The 20,295-nt window shown below is 38.2% G+C and overlaps 1 protein-coding gene across 1 annotated transcript in view; it reads right to left on the minus strand.

Annotated features, from left to right (window-relative positions):
- LOC145686186 (pancreatic lipase-related protein 2-like) overlaps positions 1-20,295 on the minus strand; it is a 102,173-nt gene that overhangs the window by 15,640 nt on the left and 66,238 nt on the right. Inside the window, exons 3-5 of the mRNA XM_081759214.1 lie at positions 19,194-19,342; positions 13,237-13,479; positions 4,620-4,805 (exon numbers count right to left, since the gene is read on the minus strand). Of these exons, the coding sequence (XP_081615340.1) occupies positions 4,620-4,805; positions 13,237-13,479; positions 19,194-19,342 (578 nt within the window). The remainder of the gene's footprint in view (positions 1-4,619; positions 4,806-13,236; positions 13,480-19,193; positions 19,343-20,295) is intronic.

Below are 20,295 nucleotides of genomic sequence, written 5' to 3' on the forward strand. Positions count from 1 at the left end.
AAAACCATATTATCTAAACCATTCGCAGAATGTAGTCACTGGATGCACCTCTATAAGAAGAGTACAGCATTATAATATCAGTCACTTATTCCGACATTCTTTATGTTGTCCAATGTTCAAACCCCTACGTGCCAAAATTCCATCATTGTAGGCTTGTAGTGCAACAAACAATACATACGAATCAGAAACTGTCGTCAGCCTCAACATAATTACCTTTGGATTTTTTATTCTTAAGGTTTACGGGTATTTCATGGGTATGTGACATTTGTTTACCCATCTCTGTGCTCTTTCTTACCTGCTTTTTTTTTTTTTTTTTTTTTTTGTAATTCACAAGACATTTACAGTAGCAGTTTTCACACCAATGAATTTCTGGTAAAATTTCAGTCTTAATTGATATACCACATGTCCCACTTTTCATTTAACATTTTGAATTCAGATTCAAGATGGTGCCCATGATGTCCATATCCCCCACAATATAGCACCTCTTCTCATGTTCCACTTCCTATACATTTGACATGCATTTCTTTCACCATTCGGAAGCGAAACGTGTGATTCTGCATATTTCTGTGTTATTAAGTCCCACTGTAGGCCCCACTTCTTTCGCCTCTCACGCTCGTCCATGTTGCCCTCAGCCGCTACAATTTTGCATATGGTCATCTTTTAACATCCTCTTTCACATGTGATGCACCTCGTCCGGCAACTCGAGTGCCCCATTCGTACAGTTCCCTGGTTAGTCTGTTTCTGTCTCGTGGTATCCAGTCTAGAATAGTTTTCGTCCATCGATCATAATATGTCCAGCACATTTTCCAGCCCATGTTAAAAATTATTTCATTAGTACCAGTCATTAGTTGCCAAATTTGATCCACAAATATTCAAATTCGCTACTTTTGGAGCACAGACATGTTACTTTTTGACCTTCGGATCTGGCAGCATTGACTCAATGATTTGAATCAACACAATGTGAGGACGCCCCATTTGGTCTAGTGGCTAGAATGCTTGACTTTGGTTCGCGAGGTCCCAAATTCGATTCCCGGTGGGGACACAGTTGAACGACCGAAGTGGTTCAGATTCCACTATAATCAGTAGCGCCACGTCTCTTTCAGCAGCTGTAGCATAACCATGATACGATAAACTAAAACAAAACAAACCAAAAATAAACACAATGTGTATTACTAACTGCAAATCCTAGAATAATTGCATATAGCTATATGGTATGGGTCGAATTTGAAGCGGTTGGTGGTCCGTGAAATATAATTGGGGTTTAATTAGAACTTTCCATTAAGTACGGTTCTGATCTAGTGTACACCTGACCTAAGGCTTGGGGGGGGGGGGAGAAACTAGTGTTACTGAAAAGCTATCAGTTACATTTAATTTCAGTTACAATTTGCATTTACATGTATTGTTGGAACGAAAACTGAAATTAACACTATAAGTAGCCCAAAGACTATGAAAAACGTCGTCTTTTGAAAACATTCTTGCACCATAAAACAAATTACGAATAATTTTAAAATATTTTGCAATTTAGTTACGTTGTTTGCACTATGTATAGAATAAAACTTAACAATTTATTTAAGTTTGTAACACTGCTTAAAATAGTGTAACTACAACTTGATGTAATTAAAACTACTAAAAACTATTGTTGTAATGTTATAGAAGCAAAGAAAAGCAACATTTTTTATAAAAATTTAACACAAATACGTCATTTTAAGCAGTATAACAATCACTACCCATATGTTTGGTATCTCTGAAACGGTTTGAAATAACGATTGTTGCAAATGACATGATCATTTAAGTCTTTTGGAAGCGTCTACATGATGAGACGTGATATGTCAGAACGTTTTCGAAGTGAAGTCTTCAGAAAAAGTTAAATTTTTCATTTCTTGTAACTTTGATCCTTCATTCATTCGAAATACATTATACCATGACCATAGCATTTGACGCTAAGATATAATTGATGCTCATTGCAGCGTCCATGCCATTTGAAATATTAGAGATCTTCAAAACGTTTATATTAATGATACTGCATTGTCCTGTGCTACACTGAATAATGTATGTGGTATTGTGGTTATGTCTAATATCTAAATTAGAAATACCTTACGTTGGCAACACTGCTTGTTTATCTTGAGGTATTGCAAAGTATCTAGAAGAATTTCCCCTTCAATATTTCACACAACGTGGTAGAAAATTTCAGCATTATTTTTAATATATTATATATATTTATATATATACACAGTGAAACCTCTCTAAAGCGGACAGGCGTGGGGAATCAAAAATTGTCCGCTATAGAGAGGTGTCCGCTTTAAAGAGGTTTCAATATTTTCTTACGTAAATTAGTAAACATTGTAATATGCAATAGAAAAAAAATATTCTTGCATGAATCATGTATTTACGATTATTACCAAAATGCTACTGTACCTGCATTATCCTCCGCCATCCAATACTCTATGTTCGAGGCACAACATGGAAATAAGATGTTATAGTTCTCTGCACTTTACTTTTATCTTACTTACTACGTTTTCAGTATATTCTTTAATTTGTGGATTAATTGCAGTCCAGTAGTGTCTGTCTTTTTTGAGACAATATGTGTACCCGCGGGCAAGAACTACCGAACTTGTCTTCTGCTTGATTAGAGATTTCAGCGGGACAGCAGAATAATGTGCCATAACAAATAGGGGACAACTGTCAATCACTTTTGGGTCTAAAACAGGTTGGGTGGGAATGAAATACAAGTAAAGGGCATGAGAGTGTTGTTCAACAGAGAAGCTTTGTCTGGGTTGCTGAGCAGACAGTTGAGGAAGCAAAATGTTGTCAAAATGTTTCCCTGGTGACACATGTATGAATTACTAAAAATGTATTTTACTTCATGTACTTTTCAACTTGTTTCTAGGAAAAGTGTCCGTAATACGGAGATAAATAGTACCTATTAAAGACAGAAAAGACTGTCCGTGTCCGTACTAGAGAGTGTCCGCTTTAGAGAGGTTCGCCAATATGATTTTTTCTTATTATAGTGTTTGGGGATTACAAAATATGTCCGTTAAGGGAGGTGTCCGCTTTATAGAGGTGTCCGTTAGTAGAGGTTTCACTGTATATATATATATAATATAGCCTATAGGCACGGAACCAAGGGGACGGCTATAGAGGCTATAGCCTCCCCTTGACGCTTGGTATTAGGCCTAGAGGTCTGCATGGCCGGAATTTTTAGCCCGGGTCCTGCCCGGCTCGTGAATTTACAATGTGATGCCCGACCCGAGTCCGAAATATGTTTTAGCATTTATGCCCGAGTCCAGCCCGAGTTCGTGTGATAATGAAATGAACACGAAATAAGCCCGAATTAAACAAACTTAATAATTAACGCAAAATTGTATTTTTATTTACAGCAATTAGAGGTTTAATTTTGCAGTTGTGCTTTAAAAGTTCTCCAGAAAGAACGGTGCAAGAATACTTATATATCGTTGTACAGTATATTTACAAAGTTAGGCCCGAAAAGACCAGAGAAATATGGTTGTATATTTAGAAACTTACGGCCCGAGCCCGAAGTAATAAATGCTTTGTAGGCCCGAGCCCGTGCAGACCTCTATCAGGTATACACTGAGAGAGAAGAGGGGAGAGAGAATGTTATATACAGCAACAGTGGATTTTGTTTGGAAAGAGGATTGAGGAACGGGTAAGAAACATTTGTTTTGTATGTGCAATACGAAAAAATGATCACAAATTTATTTCGAGAGGGAGTTGAGCCCGATAGCCACCTCTAAATACGCCACTGTACATCAGTCAACCGTTCTTATATTATCTAACACAGGAACGAAACAAATTTTGAGTTAAGGCAATTTTAATAGCAATCAATATTAATATTCGAGACAAAACCGAGACTTTCGAGACTGACCTAAGTCTCGTCTCGGTCTCGTCTCGATTTATAGAGGTCCGTCTCGGTCTCGTCTCGGTTTATAAAAGTCCGGATCAGTCTCGATCTCGTCTCGATAATTCGAGGCGAAACCGAGACGATACCGAGACTAGTCTCGGTCTCGGTACCATTTCTACTAATATTTAAATCATTATTTTGTATATTATGAAAATATATTTTTAAAAAATTAATTTTCACAAAGTAAAAGAGATTTAAATAGATCTGAAGAAGAAATTAATAAAATTAAACTGTTAAGATCAGGGGTAAAAGTCAAGGTGGAACGCGGGTGCACGTTGTACCCCACTTCCAAAAAATATATATATGGCGTTTCTCCACTTCCTAAAAATTACAATGGCAAAGATAGGCACGGAGACGCCGTGACGTCATGTGACCCACCACCTTTTCTGATCCACTTTTATCCCTGGTTAAGATAGAGTAAAACAAATATTTCCTCATAAATTAATGAGCTGAAAACAAATATGGCGGAGATATTCAGTAGTCTTAATAGAAACTTTGGACAAAATTAAGCGAAAATATGGATAGAGAAAAGAATACATTGTTTTTGCCCTCCGCCAGTCTAACAACATCAACTTTCTACTTAATGAAAGGTAAAATCCCCGCGTTACACATAAGTATACAGAATAAATCTTGGACACTTTTTTCTTCTTTACGGCATTTGAATCACCATAGTAGTTTTATTTAAGGAGTTTATACTCACTTATTTCCTTTTCGCACCCTGGTTGTGCGGTTCCTCCGTTCATGTAGAAGTCTGCATGGCCACTAGCTTCTATTTTCCCTTGAATAAGAGCGTCCGTGTGGATGATATCCACAAAATCAGCGTCAGATGAATCCAATTTTTGATCTCTTGAAAGGGTGAGGAAAAGAGGTGAAGCTGGATCTAGGCCTGAAGAGTGAAAGATGAATATAATAATAAAAATGCATAGAACCACATCTGAAAAATGGTGTTTACAATTTAAGTGCGAATTCTGTGATTCACCAAATTTTAAACGACTTAATCAGGGATTTCCGAACATTTTCAATTCATGACACTCTTAGCGTGTTAATACTTTTTCATTGTATTTCAAGGACGAAGCATAAACTTGACTAAAATTCTAATCTTAATTATAATTTCGCTACACCTCTATACTAGTGATGAGCAAATGCAAGACCAAGACCCGGGTGGTCTTGGTCTTGCACATCCAGTCTTGGTCTTGGTCTTGCACTGGAACCCTTGGTCTTAGACTTGGTCTTGCACACCCAGTCTTGGTCTTGGTCCTGCTGCAAGAGTCTTGCAAGTCTTGCTTTTAACTAAATCTTATGCTTTTCTTAGGTAAATTTTACTCTGGATAAATTCTACAATACTCCAATAGTAACGGAAATACAATGTATATTTCTAAATGTAATATAGTATACAGTGTTCGAAATAAAAAAAAAGCAGAGGCAGTATATTTTATTATGATTTTGACTCAACATACCGGCTATTTAAACATTGTCTTGATCACTGAAAAACCAGAGACTGTATGTCTTCATTACTAATAGTGCTCTGAACGGGTCGGGTCGGGTCGGGTTGAAGACCGACCCGACCCGTGACCCGAATTGACTGACCCGACCCGACACGACTGACCCGAACCGTGATCCAACCTCATTGACCTGACCCGACCACCCGACCCGAGCTGACCCGATTGACCCGACCCGAATAACCCGACCCGAGCTGAGCCGATTGACCCGACCCGACAACCCGACCAGACAACTCGACCCGACCCGATCCGAGTCGGGTCGGGTCGGACCACGAGTCGGGTCGGGTCAACCCGATCCGTTTGAGAGCATTATGGTCACGACACTGGGTGAACCCCAAAATGCACTCCCATTGGGAATTAAACCCGGACCACGTGTACCGAAGTCTTACACGTTAACCACTAGCTAGATCAAGCGGGGGATTTGTATATGCATCTTAATGAATATTTGGCACTTTTGAGGTTTGGTTATTTCCTTATATACCTGATACCAATGTTCGACCAAACACCGTGTGCGTGGGTTTTCTCGGGGTTCTCCCATTTCCTCCCACTTTCTTCATTCCACCCTTTCATTCATTACTCATTATCACCGTTTCTTTTAGCCTAACCGGCATAACCGTGGGACGTAAAACTCAAAATTTCATTTCATTTCATTTCAATGTTCGACGTGGGAGAAGTTTATTTTTTTTTTCTTGCTTTAGTTCTATGTGACGACATTTTTCTTCAAGGTCAGTGTTCTCACCTGCTTGGACGGCAGGGGGTCTTCTCAGAAGGCAATAGCAAGAGTCTCTTGGCGGAGACAAAAGGAAATCGTTTAACTACAATCGTTTAACACCTGTGATTTTTTCCAAGCCTTCAACTTTTATTCCAAAATAGGTTCTTATGATTCCGGGACCCGTGCCACTTTGATTTTTCTTTCTTGATAATTAAAACGTATTTTACAGTATATATAGTTGCACATAAGAAGATACATAATATGAATTTTGTAATGTAAAATTTAAAAATACAGTATGATATTTAATTACAAAGTACTAATTTTATTTCATCACTTTCAGCCCAATAAATGAAATTCAAACAATTCGCTCCCTGGGTCTTGGTCATCAATACTGCGTCTTATTCTTTGTCTTGCAGTCAAGTCTTGGTCCTGCATTTCGTAGTTTTGGTGGTCTTTCATGCTATACAAGAGCCAAGAATGCTCGCCTCATCGGTACAAATGAAGACCAAGTGTGATTTTGATTATGGTCTTTCATACTATACGGAAAGCAAGAAAATATGCTCATCGCTACTTGGTGATCACCAAAACAAGGCCAAGAGCAAGATTACTATGCAATTCGTCTTACATATCCAATCTTTATCTTGTTCTTGTATCGAAGTCCTTGGGCTTGGTGAAATAAAATGAAATATTCAGTTTAAGGTCCCTCGATTCTGCACCGAGGCTAAGGGATACGATGACCATGAGAAATGAATGAAATGGTGGAATGAAGAAAGTGGGAGGAAACAGAACCCTGAGAAAACCCACTACACTGCGTTTCTCCACCACAAAGCCTACTTACACGCTGGGATCGAACCATGGACACCATGCACCGGAGATGAATTCTCTACCACTGAGCCACCGCAGCCCTGCTTGGGCTTGGTCGTCCATATCCAATCTTTCTTTTAACCTTGCTTAAACAACTTCTAGTTTTGTTCTAAATTCAGACTCCATATTGGCGTAGATATTAATATTACAGTCGATTGGTAAAATCAATCTTCCAAATTTACAAATTAAAGTACACACAAGTACAAAAATAAGCATTTACCATAAAAACACTAGCTGCAAGTGTTCAAAATAGATTTATGGCTTCTATAAAATCAATTGAAAATTGTTATTTTTAATTAGGCAGCTAGTGAAAACAGCAGCTTTCGACTCCAGCCGAGTTTAAGCTCAACCTAAACTCAGTTGACCAAAGTGAGCTGACCCGACTGACCTGACCCTATAACCCGACCCGATTAACCCGACCCGATAACCCGACCCAAGCTGACCCGATTGACCCAACCCGACAACCCGACCCGAGCTGACCCTATTAACCCGACCCGACAACCAGACCCGAATAACCCGACCCGAGTAGCCTGACCCGACAACCCGACCCGAGCTGACCCGACTGACCCGACCCGACAACCCGACCCGAGTTGACCTGACCCGTAACCCGACCCCAGCTGACCCGACCCGTTTGAGAGCACTAATTACTAAAAAACCGGAGGTGGTATGGCATACCACTGCATACCGTCTCACTTCGACCACTGATAGTTTACCTTCGTTTAAGTATGATGATAGTGTACAACATAGGCGATAATCTTTTTCAATGGGTGCCCACGCTTCACTAATAAGATAAATTACAACGTTTCGAAATATATTTTTTAACAGATCCATTACTCCCTTGGTTCCCAAACATTGGGGAGGCTACCCCTGAGATGCATGAAAGAAAATCAAGACGGTACAGATTACTGAAATATCACGAATTGCTAAATTATTTTTACACACTAAAGGCGTCAGTTATTTATTTCCCACCAAAATTAGTTAATCTTTATATTGAACGAACTTCCATTTAAATATTGAGATTTTGTTTTACTGATTGCAGTAAGCACTCCATGGAACAGAAGCATGAACATTACGCAAAAGCAATGAAAAATATATTGGAGGCTTTCGAAAAAAGGAGAGAATTAGCTGTGTTGAACGGAAAACGAATGAGATGTTAGTAGCAGTAGGGGAAAAAAGAATTTTAGATGTAATTAAGAGGAGGAAAAGAAACTGGTTGGGACATTGGCTGAGGAGTAACTTTATTATGTGGGACGTCCTATAGGGTATGGTGGAAGGAAAGAGAGGGAGGGGCAAAGGAAATTGTAGTTGAAGGAAAGTATTAAAACAGAAAATTGCTACTACCGCGAGGACCACCGTATATCGAAGCTTCTGAGTTGCAACAAGTCACCTGCCAATAATGACAGACCAGCTATGATGATGATTATATGTTAGTAATATTGGCCAAAAAAGAGAGAGAAAAATAAAAATAATAATGATTATAATCAAACCTCTTAATATTTTGGAATAATATGAGTGAAAATTGAAAACGACTAAACTGCCCTTACACAAAACTCAATTTATACAAATACTTTTACCTGTATTAGAAATACAAAAACCAAGTATCAAACTCGAAGTTATTTGAAATATCGGTACAAAATCACTCTCAATTTTCAATATGGATGATTTATTTTTGTATAATGTTATATCGCTCAATCCTCGGGTGCCATATACCTGAGGCGGCTAAAAGTTATATTGATACACAATTATTCAACGTACAAGCACCCGCACATGAAATCAAACTTGCGGTCACATATACTAAGTTTTTGTCAATATCATGAAATTGTTATTTCGATATTAATTTTTTGAGCTCACATTAAAAGTTTCTAACGGATGCTGGAAGGCCAAGGAGCCAAGGCCATATCCATGTAGCCGGTACTTATGGTGTACGAAATTACCGAAGTTCCATACTTCATTTCTCTTTAGTTTTGTGAGAAGGAAACCACTAATATGTTTTGAAATGATGTAATATCTAGTTTTACATGCCACAATTATACGTCGAGGCTAAGGGAGATGGTGATGGATGAGAAACGAATGAAATGGTGGAATGAAGAAAGTAGGAGGAAACGTGAAAATCCCGAGAAAACCAACGCACACGGTATCTATCCACCAAAAAAGCTCAAATAGTGCAAACTGGGATAGAACCAGGGACCCCAGCACCAGGGGTAAACGCTCTACCACTGACCGGTACTTGTGCAAGACTCTTGGGCAAGAGTCTTGGTCTTGCAGGTATGGTCTTGGTCTTGGTCTTGGTCTTGCACCCCTTGATCTTGGTCTTGGTCTTGCATCGGGATTCGTGGTCTTGGTCTTGGTCTTGCATGCAAGACTCTTGCAAAACTGCAAGACCAAGACTCGTTCGCTCATCACTACTCTATACACCAGGGCACCTGTGTAGAGTTACGGAGCCAGTGATTTTATTGATTAACCAGTACAATACATAATCATAAGACTAGTAACCGAAGTGGATGGAAGATTCGGCACGTGCATCTTTTTGATTCAGATCAAACTAGACATGCATGTATGTCTTATGCAGTCGCGGCGATAGCCCAGAGATTTCGCGGTGCTGGAGTGGCCAAACATCAAGAGCTCCTCAAGTTATGAAATTGAAAAAAAAAAAAAAATGAAATCTTTAAGTTTTACGTTCCACGGTTATGCCGGTTAGGCTAAAGGAGACAGTGATGATGAGAAATGAATGAAATGATGGAATGAAGAAAATGGGAGAAAACGGGAGAACCCCGAGAAAACCCACGCACACGGTGTTTGTTCACCACATGGTTCACTTAGTGCGAGCTGGGATCTCTGGTGTGTGGGGTTCCTGGTTCGATTTCCGACCAAGTAAGTTTGAGGTGGACAACATCGTTACTCCTGTTTCCTCCCACATTCTCATTCCACCATTCTTCCATCACCATTCGTTTGCCTTAATCATTGTCTTGTCTAGTTGATTAGTCCATAATCATCGGACGTTAAATTGAAAGATTTTATCAATTTCAGTTTTGCGAAGGTAAAGATCTTAAATACGTCCGAGAGCAAGTCAACTTACGCCAGTTAAACATTAGTCCTTCTGAACAAAACCGGATACATATCTTTACAATGGGGTAATTAGGGAATACAAGAAAAATTCGTATTTAGGTTCTGACCCTTGATTTTTCTAGGTTTTCCCTACTTTTCTGTTTACCGTAATATATTTCTTTTTATAATTAGAAGCTTTTGTTTCTTAAATAAAGCCATGATACTTGTGGGTTATATTAGTGATGTACCAATGTTTATTTTAAGACAGTTTGCGTCTGTCTAGTAACAGTGTTGCCAGCCACAGAAAATTCCCAGGTTGTGAACTACTTTTAAGAGCTCCAACCTCTGGGATGGGTTTTATTTATATGTAAAGTAAGAAAGTTTCTCTTCTGGGGGGGAGGAAATTGCCTCGATAGCCTCCTGGATCCGCCCCTGATTTTAACATACGTTTTTATACATAATCTCTTGTTATTATTAGCAGTCCAGTTTGCCAGCTTTCTTCTTCTTTTTTTAAATTCTTTATATGCCTCAGTGGGAAATCTAGAAGAAAAACTGGGGGAGTCAGCCAGAATCCAGACTATGGTAAGTTAAATTTTGACTTTCCTATACACTTACAAAAATACAGTCGAAACCGTTTATAACAACATCGCTTTTAACGATGTATTGGGTATAACGACGAAATCTAACGGTCCCGTCTAAACCCTATATAAAAACTGTATTTAAGAGATCGCTTAGTACGACATTGCTTATAACGACATATCGTATAGAACGACATATTTTTTATCACATTATCGGAGAAATGTATCGGCTATAACGTTCAATGTTGATTTTTGTTTGTTACGTGTTTGGAGATTGCTGACAACAATGTAAGGTTTACGTATTTTCAAACTCTTGTTTTCAGTATACAGTATTATAGATATCCAATCAGTCTGTCTGTTAAATAGTCAAGGCAAGCATCGCTCTGAAGATGTCGCAAAAGAAAAGGAAAGTGCTTAATATTGAAGAAAAGTCATACATAATAGGCGATTAGAAAATGGAGAAACAAACGTCAGCATGGCGAGGGAATTGGATCTATCACTATCACACTCGACGATTTCTACAATTTGGAAGGACAGAGAGAAAATACAGTCTCTTTTCGAAAAAAAATCTTTAAAAATCAAGCAGACCAGATCATCCGACCAGAAAGAGATTGAAGAAGCTTTACTTAGATGGTTTAAGCAGCAAAGAACAAATAATGTGCCGATCAATGGACCTATTCTTCAAGCGAAAGCCAATGAATTTGCTCGTCGGTTGGGCAATCGGAACTTCAATTGTTCTTCCTCTTGGATACAGCGTTTCCGAGCTCATCATGATATTTTTGCTGGGAAAATTTGTGGCGAAGCTGCAAGTGTACATGATGGCGTAACAGCCGAGTGGAAATCTAAGAAGTGGCCTGCTTTGTGTAAAGGTTACAAGCCAGATGATATTCAATGCAGAGTAAACTGGATTGTTTTACATGACGCCAGATAAGACTCTGAAATTTAAAGGTAAACAATGTTCGGGTGGCAAAATGTCTAAGACAAGAATCACAGTTATGGTTGCTGCAAATATGACAGGATTTTGTAAAGAAAAGCTTTTGGTGATTGGCAAATCCAGAAAACCAACATGTTTTAAAAATATTCACTCCCTACCTGTAGTTTGTGAAAACAATGCAAAGTCTTGGATGACATTGGAATTTTTTGAAAAGTGTTTGCTTAACTGGGATCCTCAACTGAAATCAAAGAAACGAAAAATTCTTCTCCTTGTCGATAACTGCCCCGCTCATCCTGTAGTTGATAATCTGCAATATATAAAGCTTGTGTTTTTACCTCCAGGTGTCACTTCAGGTTTACAACCTATGGACCGGGAAGTTATAAAATCTCTTAAGATGCAGTACAGGAAGCTTCAGGTAATGAACATGTTACAAAAAATCGAAGAAGATAAAGAACCAGATTTCAACGTCCTTGATGCAATTTTAATGATATCTGAAGCGTGGGAAAATGTTACTCAAAGGACCATTGCTAATTGCTTTAAACATGCATGTTTCCGAGACCTTTCTTCACCACTCCACGGTGAGGACGACACGTTTTCAGCAACAGCTGATGATGAAGAAGTGGAGGATGCTATTCGTCTTGCGCGATTAGTGCAAGAGCTTGGTCCATCTTTGTCAACTTGTGAAATAGAAGACTTTGATGAGGTAGACAACCATCTTGCAGTGTGCGCCTCAGCGAGTGAAGAAAAAATTGTAGCTGACATCCAAAGCCAACAGGTAATTGACGAAAATGAAAATGAACAACAAGAAGAACAATTTGTTGTACCATCACTTAACGAAGCTCTGAGTGCAGTGAAAACTTTACAAAAATTTGTTATGTTCAAAGAAGAATTTAATACAAATGTCAATAGTGAGACGTTGAAACGAATTAATCGTCAAATGCAAAATGTGTACGCACATCTTAAGTGCAAGAAGCAAACAAAGATAACTGATTACCTTAAGTAGTACAGTATATGCGTTACAGCGTTGCTTACTGAAGTTAAAGCGTTTTCAAAGTACAGACATGGAATAATAGTGTGTATGTTACTTTTTGATGTTTTGTGGTTATGTGTGTTGGATTTTTCTAATGTGTAAGGTACAGTACATTACATTTGTACATTTTAAAAAAGAACAGCATTGCATTTATTGTACGAGAGTACATACAGTAATTTATATAGAGAGTACTGTATATTCATTTTTGTACGGTAATAAATTAATTTTTGTAATACAGTATCTGGAACGAGAATACTATATGTCATTCATGACTTATACTATACAACACATACAGTAAGTTTAAAACATACTCAAGAAGTGAATAGCCTAAAACTTATTGTTAGATACGAAATTTTGAGCAAGAAAATGAAAACCCGGTTTGTGCGACTATCGGCTATAACGACCGTAAATTTGCGGTCCCTTCGGAGTCGTTACAACCGGTTTATTCTGTATATAAATTCGTCACTTAAAAAAAGGGAGTACAGTCCCTAGGGCTAGATCCACCACTGATATGCCTGGTACTGCCCTGAGGTCTAACTGAACTTTAGAGTATGTACATTATAAAATGTATAAGACAAGCGAATGAAATCGATATTGTTTGTGTCACATCGCAATCTGCACCTTCTGAATAAATACATATAAACAAATACTGTACCTGTAATTCTTCTCAAGCGTAAAGACTCCAAATAATTAGAAACACTACCAGCGACATGGGCACCAACACTAAATCCTATGATGTGGAAATCCTTAACACGATGTTTAGCAAGGAATTCTATAAACCTAGCTATGCACTTCCCAACATGTTGCACGTTGTAGGCGGCCATAGGGTAGCAGGGCGCCTGTCCCAACTTGCTCCAATCCACCATCAAAATGTTGTAATTTCCCCTTAGAAGGTACTCTGAACAAAATAAGTATAAAAATAAAATCAAATCAGAAATATCTATATAAAATAAAATAAAAATATACATATCTTAAGCTCTAGCTATTTCTTAACAATAATTATGAATACAAAGTGCCTTTATTCATCCCATTCACATGAGAGGAGAAAGAAAAGAGAATTCTGGAAGGATTTGGACTACAGTTGCTATATATATAGGGTGTCCAATAGACAATGCAACTCGGAGTTTGGAATAGTAGAATTTTTGAACCGGAAGTGGTACACAAATAATGGTTATACCAAAATGAAACCTTGTTCATGCATATATTTTTAAACTAGGAAGCAACGATTGAAGTACACTACGAACCACACAGTGTTGCCGGATGTAACCGAAGGTGTAAATCAATTATTTTACAAGTCACGTAAATTGACTCATAACTCATAAGTACTGATGTTCTGTCGTTAATTTTCAGTTTGTGTAGTTGGAGTAGCTTGGAAAGTATGGAATGGAGAAAATAATTTTTCATTTTCACCGATAACTAATCGGGTCTGAAAGGGGTTACTAGAGAAAACGTGGTTTTCATAAATTAACATTCTGAATTGGCAACAGTGCTGATGTTTCGGTGCATCAAAAGTGTGTTAAGGATCTGTCCTGAAAATAATGAAAAGTAAACTTTGAAATTATCGTGATATTCATCACGAACTGAATTGTCAGTTCTACGGCAGATTCTGTAAGTGCCCGAGTTTTGATTCAATGAATAGCAGTGTTGTCGGGTGCATGTAACTAAAAGTTCTATCACAATAACTAGTAAAAAAATTGAGTCAAGTCAACGAGCTAATTCTAGCTAAATCCTGTCTGTAAATTCAAGTATTCTCTTCAAGTACCGTATCCCACATAGACAATATAACTACCAATGATACTACTACTTCAACTTCTACTACTACTACTACTACTACTACTACTTATAATAATAATAATAATAATAATAATAATAATAATAATAATTATTATTATTATTATTATTATTATTATTATTATTATTATTATTATTATTATTATTATATCACCGTGTATAACCATGGAAGATGGGCGGTTTGTATCTGAATACTAAAAACTAGTTGACTACCGATCTGGGTCGTCGAAAAATCTTCAGGAGGCAACGACATCGTTCACGAAGTTCTGGCTTTGAATTCCGGAAGAGCAAGTATTTGGACTCAAGGCAAAAATTGTTAAAAGTTTTAGGGCGCCACCAAACATGTTCAAAACTGCTCGGCTAGGGTTTAGGGTCGTCAACGGCTCACAGCTCTTTCACTATCGGGCCAAACCGATAAGTAAGCCAAGCCAACAGCTCACCCAACCGAGCCAGCTCGAGCCGATGGCTCACCCGAGTCGAACCGAGCTTATGGCTCACATGAGCCAAGTCAGTGTCTTATCCCAACAGAGCCGGCTCTAGCTGTTCGCTCAGTTGAACCGAGCCGAGCCGGTTGACATCACTACCCGGGTTGGGCTTCTGCTTGGGCTCAAAAATTCCAACCATGCAGGTCTCAGCCTTGGTGCTCATGACATTTGATTCTATCTCGTTATAAAATTCTATGGTCGTCTCGTTCTCGAGTGAACCCTGTCGTGAGCAATACTAAAAGTATTCCACATTACCGCTTACATTTCTCATGGCTTTTGCTTTCCAGTCTAATAATTCCATGATTTCAAAACGAGTTAAAACGAACGGAACGAGCGGGCCATTTATCAAACTCGACTCGACTCGAAACTCGACCTCAAAAACAGTGACTCGACTCGAGTTTCGAGTCAAATCGAGTTTTATCTCGACTCATTTCTATCTCTAGCACGTATCTGTAACTCTGCCATGAATGTTAGAACTCAAGATGTGAAGGATAAAGCCCCCTGGTGTACGATGCTTGCCGACGATGTAGTATGCAATACAAGTAGGGAAAAATTTAAAGTTTGAGGAAATCTGGAAAATAGAGCCCTAAAAATTAGTAGAAAGAAAACGAAATAACTCGAGTTCAAAAGATTAAGGAAATGGGGAAGTAAGGCTACAAGGACAACAATTGAATAAAGTGAAAAATTCTAAACATTTAGGCTTATCTATTGACAAGAACATTTAGGCGTGGAAATAACCCATAGAATGCAAGAGGGGTGGCGAAATTGGAAGATGTGATACAATGAGTGACCGCAGAATCACAGTAAAGAACAAAGGAGTGATCTACAAAATACAAAATATTGACCAGCAATCATAAACGGAGAAGAAACATGAGCAATAAAGAAAGCACAAGAAAAACGACAGAATGATACCACAATGAGAATGCTGCGCTGACTCTCAACAGAACAATATAACAGGAAGAGAGAGAGTGAGGAATGTGAAGGTAAGGGGAGCAACCAAAGTTATAGAGATATCTATGATGATCCAAGAAAGAAGACTGCAATGGTATGACCAACTCATGAAAAGAACAAACAACTATCAGAAGAATGATGGCAATGGAAGCGAATGGGAAGTGAAGTAGAGGAAATCAAGAAGGAAATGGATGGATATTGTTAACAATGACTTCAGTGGGAAAGGGGACAAAACTTTATGGAGTAGACTCGTCAGAAACATCGACCCTTCATAAGTGAGAAAAGATTGAGAGAAAGAAGAAGGTTTACATGCAAATTCAGAAGGAACACGGTGCGTATTGTAAATTTATATCATGATTATTAGCGAAAAGTGGTGAGATTTGTGCCCGCCAGTGTACATGAAATACGGTTCCGTAGTTTACCTAATCCTCATTTCACCTAAAATAGTAGACAATGAAAAAATCCCAGAAGTCGGGGAAATTAAATTACGATTTTCTCGAAGTTTTTTTTTCTTTATTTATTTTCTCGAAGCTCAACTTCTAAATGGCATTTCAGTTAATTATTAACTTGTAGTTTCCAAATTATATTGACCACCCAGATTTATGGGAAAGAACTTTTAATTAACTTTCCAACCAATGAGAACCAAACTGTGATTTTCCTATGTAAGAGATTTCGCAATTTTGAAACAATATTGTTCTGTTAATTTTAGTAGTGATCCTGATTACAGATGATTCTTGTGGCTCTCATTTCCTTTTAGTTTAGGTAATTCAAAAACTTCTTTCTACTTACTACTTTCTACAAAACCAAAAGTATTAAACGAACCAAGAGGTAGGCCAATATAACATGAATAATATACCTAGCTATTTGATAAGTACTGTCAGAGGTTTGGAAATGAAACCCAGACACGCGCTGATGATGTACATGCTATCCTTTGCAAGATGAATGAAAGTGTGGAGGATGAAGAGTATTAATCAATTTTCAAAATGTACACCTTGAGTCTGGATGCAGGCCTGGAATCTGGCAGACCACTCGTCAATGGAATTACAAACAGTATCGATGGGGAAGTGGAGTGCTGCCTTGCCCAGGGTGGGCTTCAGGGAGTAAACGTTAGGGTCTTTTCTTGCAGGTCATTGATTGAAGCACTGGTCACAGTTTCTTAATCGAGCAGGTTGAGAGCGCCAGTCTGGTGTAAAGATGAAAGCTGGGATGTTCACCCAGCTCTTAGCCACTTCTGTGTTCACCGTGCTTTTGCGTAAGCAGAATCCTATTGGATGCTTCATTGTTGGTTGGGGAACATGGTAGTACTCAGTAGTTCCACAGTGGGCTCCACCACTGTGGTTTGATACACTGTAACCGATGTCTTTGCCACTTGTTCACAAAAATGGATCCATATTGTGTCTTTGAAGCTTCCACCACATTATGACTGATGCTGAATGATGAGACGTTTGGAAACACGTTCGGTAGCTTGTACGATGATGATGCTTACACATGGTCATTTTGAGCATTAAAGGTCTGCTCAACTGTAAAATGCTTCTCTTCGTAAAAGAGAATTATCCTGTGATCATTTCCTCGTAGCGCTTGAGGAGGCTTTCACCACTGTCTACTGGCGTAACGCATCAGCCAGGAAGGGTTCTGTACGTTATTTGTAGGCTCTGAGTACCAGGTCCTGATTAAGCATTTGTGGCATGGTCGGTCTCGAAATGGATATCTCTCGGGACATCACTGAGTTCTAGTGGATATTACGCTGAATCCTTGCTGCTACGGCTATAATTGCCTATAGTGTCCTCACTGTGTGCGGTCTGCCATTACGCTGCCAATCACTGACACTTCTCGTTTCATTGTAACGCTGGATGGTGTGGTAGACAAACCGTTCACTGATTTATAGCGGTTTCAAGGTAGCGAAGATCCATGGTATAGTGGCATGCCCATTTTCTGTAGAGTTGTGACTACAACACTATTCTCGTAGTCGCCTTATTCCATCGTTACACGTTTCCACTGCCACGCATCTCACCGTGGAATGAACAGCTCAGGGACCCACTTTGCCACGATACCCAGATGGCTGCACTTATTCATACCCACCATAATGGCTGTCAAAATCTGACAATATATATGAAATACCTAGGTAAAAACTGTATTAATTTCCGAATTCTTCGCGCAGAAGAGACTTTTCTTTAGTAGTTTCTCTCCAGTTTTATTTTCGCGAGTTTCCTATTGTCCACCATTTTAGGTGTAACTATATCAAGCGAAACAAAGATTCTTATTATACCTAAACTTACAAAGACAAATCTATCATTTATCTGTCGTATCTGTATGAGATAACGCGATACGTACTGATCTACCCTAGGAAGATAAAATCTGATGTTTAAGAATATTCTATTCGACTTTTGGTACGTTAATATGATTATGACGATTTGGTGTCTAACATTATCTACACGGAAGTACAGACAGGAAGTCAGATAGGAAAAAAGCCAAAATAGGGAGAACTTTGTCAAGATGAATTAGGGATCACATTACCATCATTATTGAAGTTATTAATAGCAGTTTAATCAATCAAAACTATATTGAATTAGTAGCTTATCAGTTATATGATCTCTTGTAATCCATATACTTTGATTTAAAATCTAAATGACTTGGAACACAGATTCCACAAATTTAAATAACAAACTGTAATGAAATCTATCCCAAAAATCTTACATCAACATTGATAAGAAAGGTAATGATGATGTTATGTGCATGTAGTTACGTGTTATTTATCAGAAATGAAATGGTTAATCTCAGGACTACGAACACCACACTGTACCAGTTGCTTGTAATTTCATTAAAGAAGTTTTATTAAATATTGCACGGTCAATCCAAAGACAAAAAACAAATCCGATTCTTTGTATACAGGGAAGTCCAAACATCTTATATTTTGTATTTAATACTCATAAAGAACAAAGATTACACTACCTAACATATTTCTAATATGTACTGTAAAAGACATTTTTCAAACCGTATTAAACTATTATGGTGATAATGCTAATTAGATATATTATAGTAGTATTTCAGGTCTTAAAGATTGAGACCAGAGACTGGTTTACAGTTACTGATTAGTGTCTAACATTTTGCACGAAGGCACTGCGGTTCGGATACCATGTTAATTAGAGAATCACATACAACATAAATCTAATTTCAATGCTGAAAGAAGCTCTCAAGTTTTAACAAATTAAACAATCTCACATATTGTTTTTATACATAAAACATATCTACAAAAAATGTTAAATAGCTTGGGCCACTGGAAAAGCACAAACACACACACACACGCCAAATTAAGAGGTATTTCAGTATTGAAGCAAAATAGTAACAAATCATATGTTTACGGTTCACAAGTAAAGTACGTACTTACCGTCTTTAAGATTTACAAGATGGTGTAGCGTAACATTGGAGTTATATCCATGAATTATGACTTTGGTAGGGAATTGTGGATTGAAATACGATGAAGTTAAACTATTTTCATTGCCTAGCTCTATCAACTGAAATTTTGTTGGATTTGACCTATGGAATAAAATGTATTCTTAGACATTAATTGTAAAAAAAAAAAAGACAATTATAGTTTCATGCATTACATGTACATGTTTCTCGTACTACTAATTTTGTGAATATGTTTCTAGATTCGATCTCATGTTTCATAAGAGAACTCAGGTTCGATTCCTAATCGGAGTATATGTGACTCGAGGTGGACGTTACAGTAGATCCATCTGAAAAACTGAATTAGGATGTTAAACAAACCATAATTCTAAATTACAGTTTGAGTTTATGAAAAATATACACTCACCAGCCAAAATATTTTGACCACCCACTACTTTCTGAATGAAGTCGTTGAACTGACGTAAGAGTCAAGAAGTATAGCAGAACCACTAGCCAGTCGATTACAGGGATCTCACTCGATCAGTCATTGTTGTGTTTGTACATAGAGTGGGAAAATCCGGCGATATATCAGATTTTGATAGAGGAAAGATTGTGATAGGAAGTACCTCGGTAACAGCGCGACTTGTCGAATGTTTACGAGCTGTAGTAGTTAGTGTCTTTCAGACCTGGGAAAAGGACGATGAAACCAAACGACAAGTAGTGGGGCAGCAACACCTCAGTAAAAGTGTCAAACGACGTAGACTGTCGAGCTTGGTAAAACAGAGTAGGGCGCAAACTGTGCCATATTTAACAGCAGACTTTAACAGACATGAACAGTGGGCAAAAGACAAATGTGTCTGAGCACACAGTTCACCCTCACTGTTGAATACGATCCTTGATACATGTCGTCCCACGCATGCACCAATGCTAACTCCATACCATCGTCAATCTCCTGGGACGGGCGCCTGCCCATCGTCATTGGACTGCAGAGCAATGGCACAACGTTCCACGGTTCAATGAATCACTATATTGCATTAATTACATCGATGTCCGGTCAGAATCCACTGTCTTCCAGGAAAACAGCTGCTCGATACATGCAC

Source organism: Thermobia domestica, chromosome 5 (genome assembly GCF_964235325.1).
Source record: "Thermobia domestica chromosome 5, izTheDome1.hap1.1, whole genome shotgun sequence".
NCBI lineage: Eukaryota > Metazoa > Arthropoda > Insecta > Zygentoma > Lepismatidae > Thermobia > Thermobia domestica.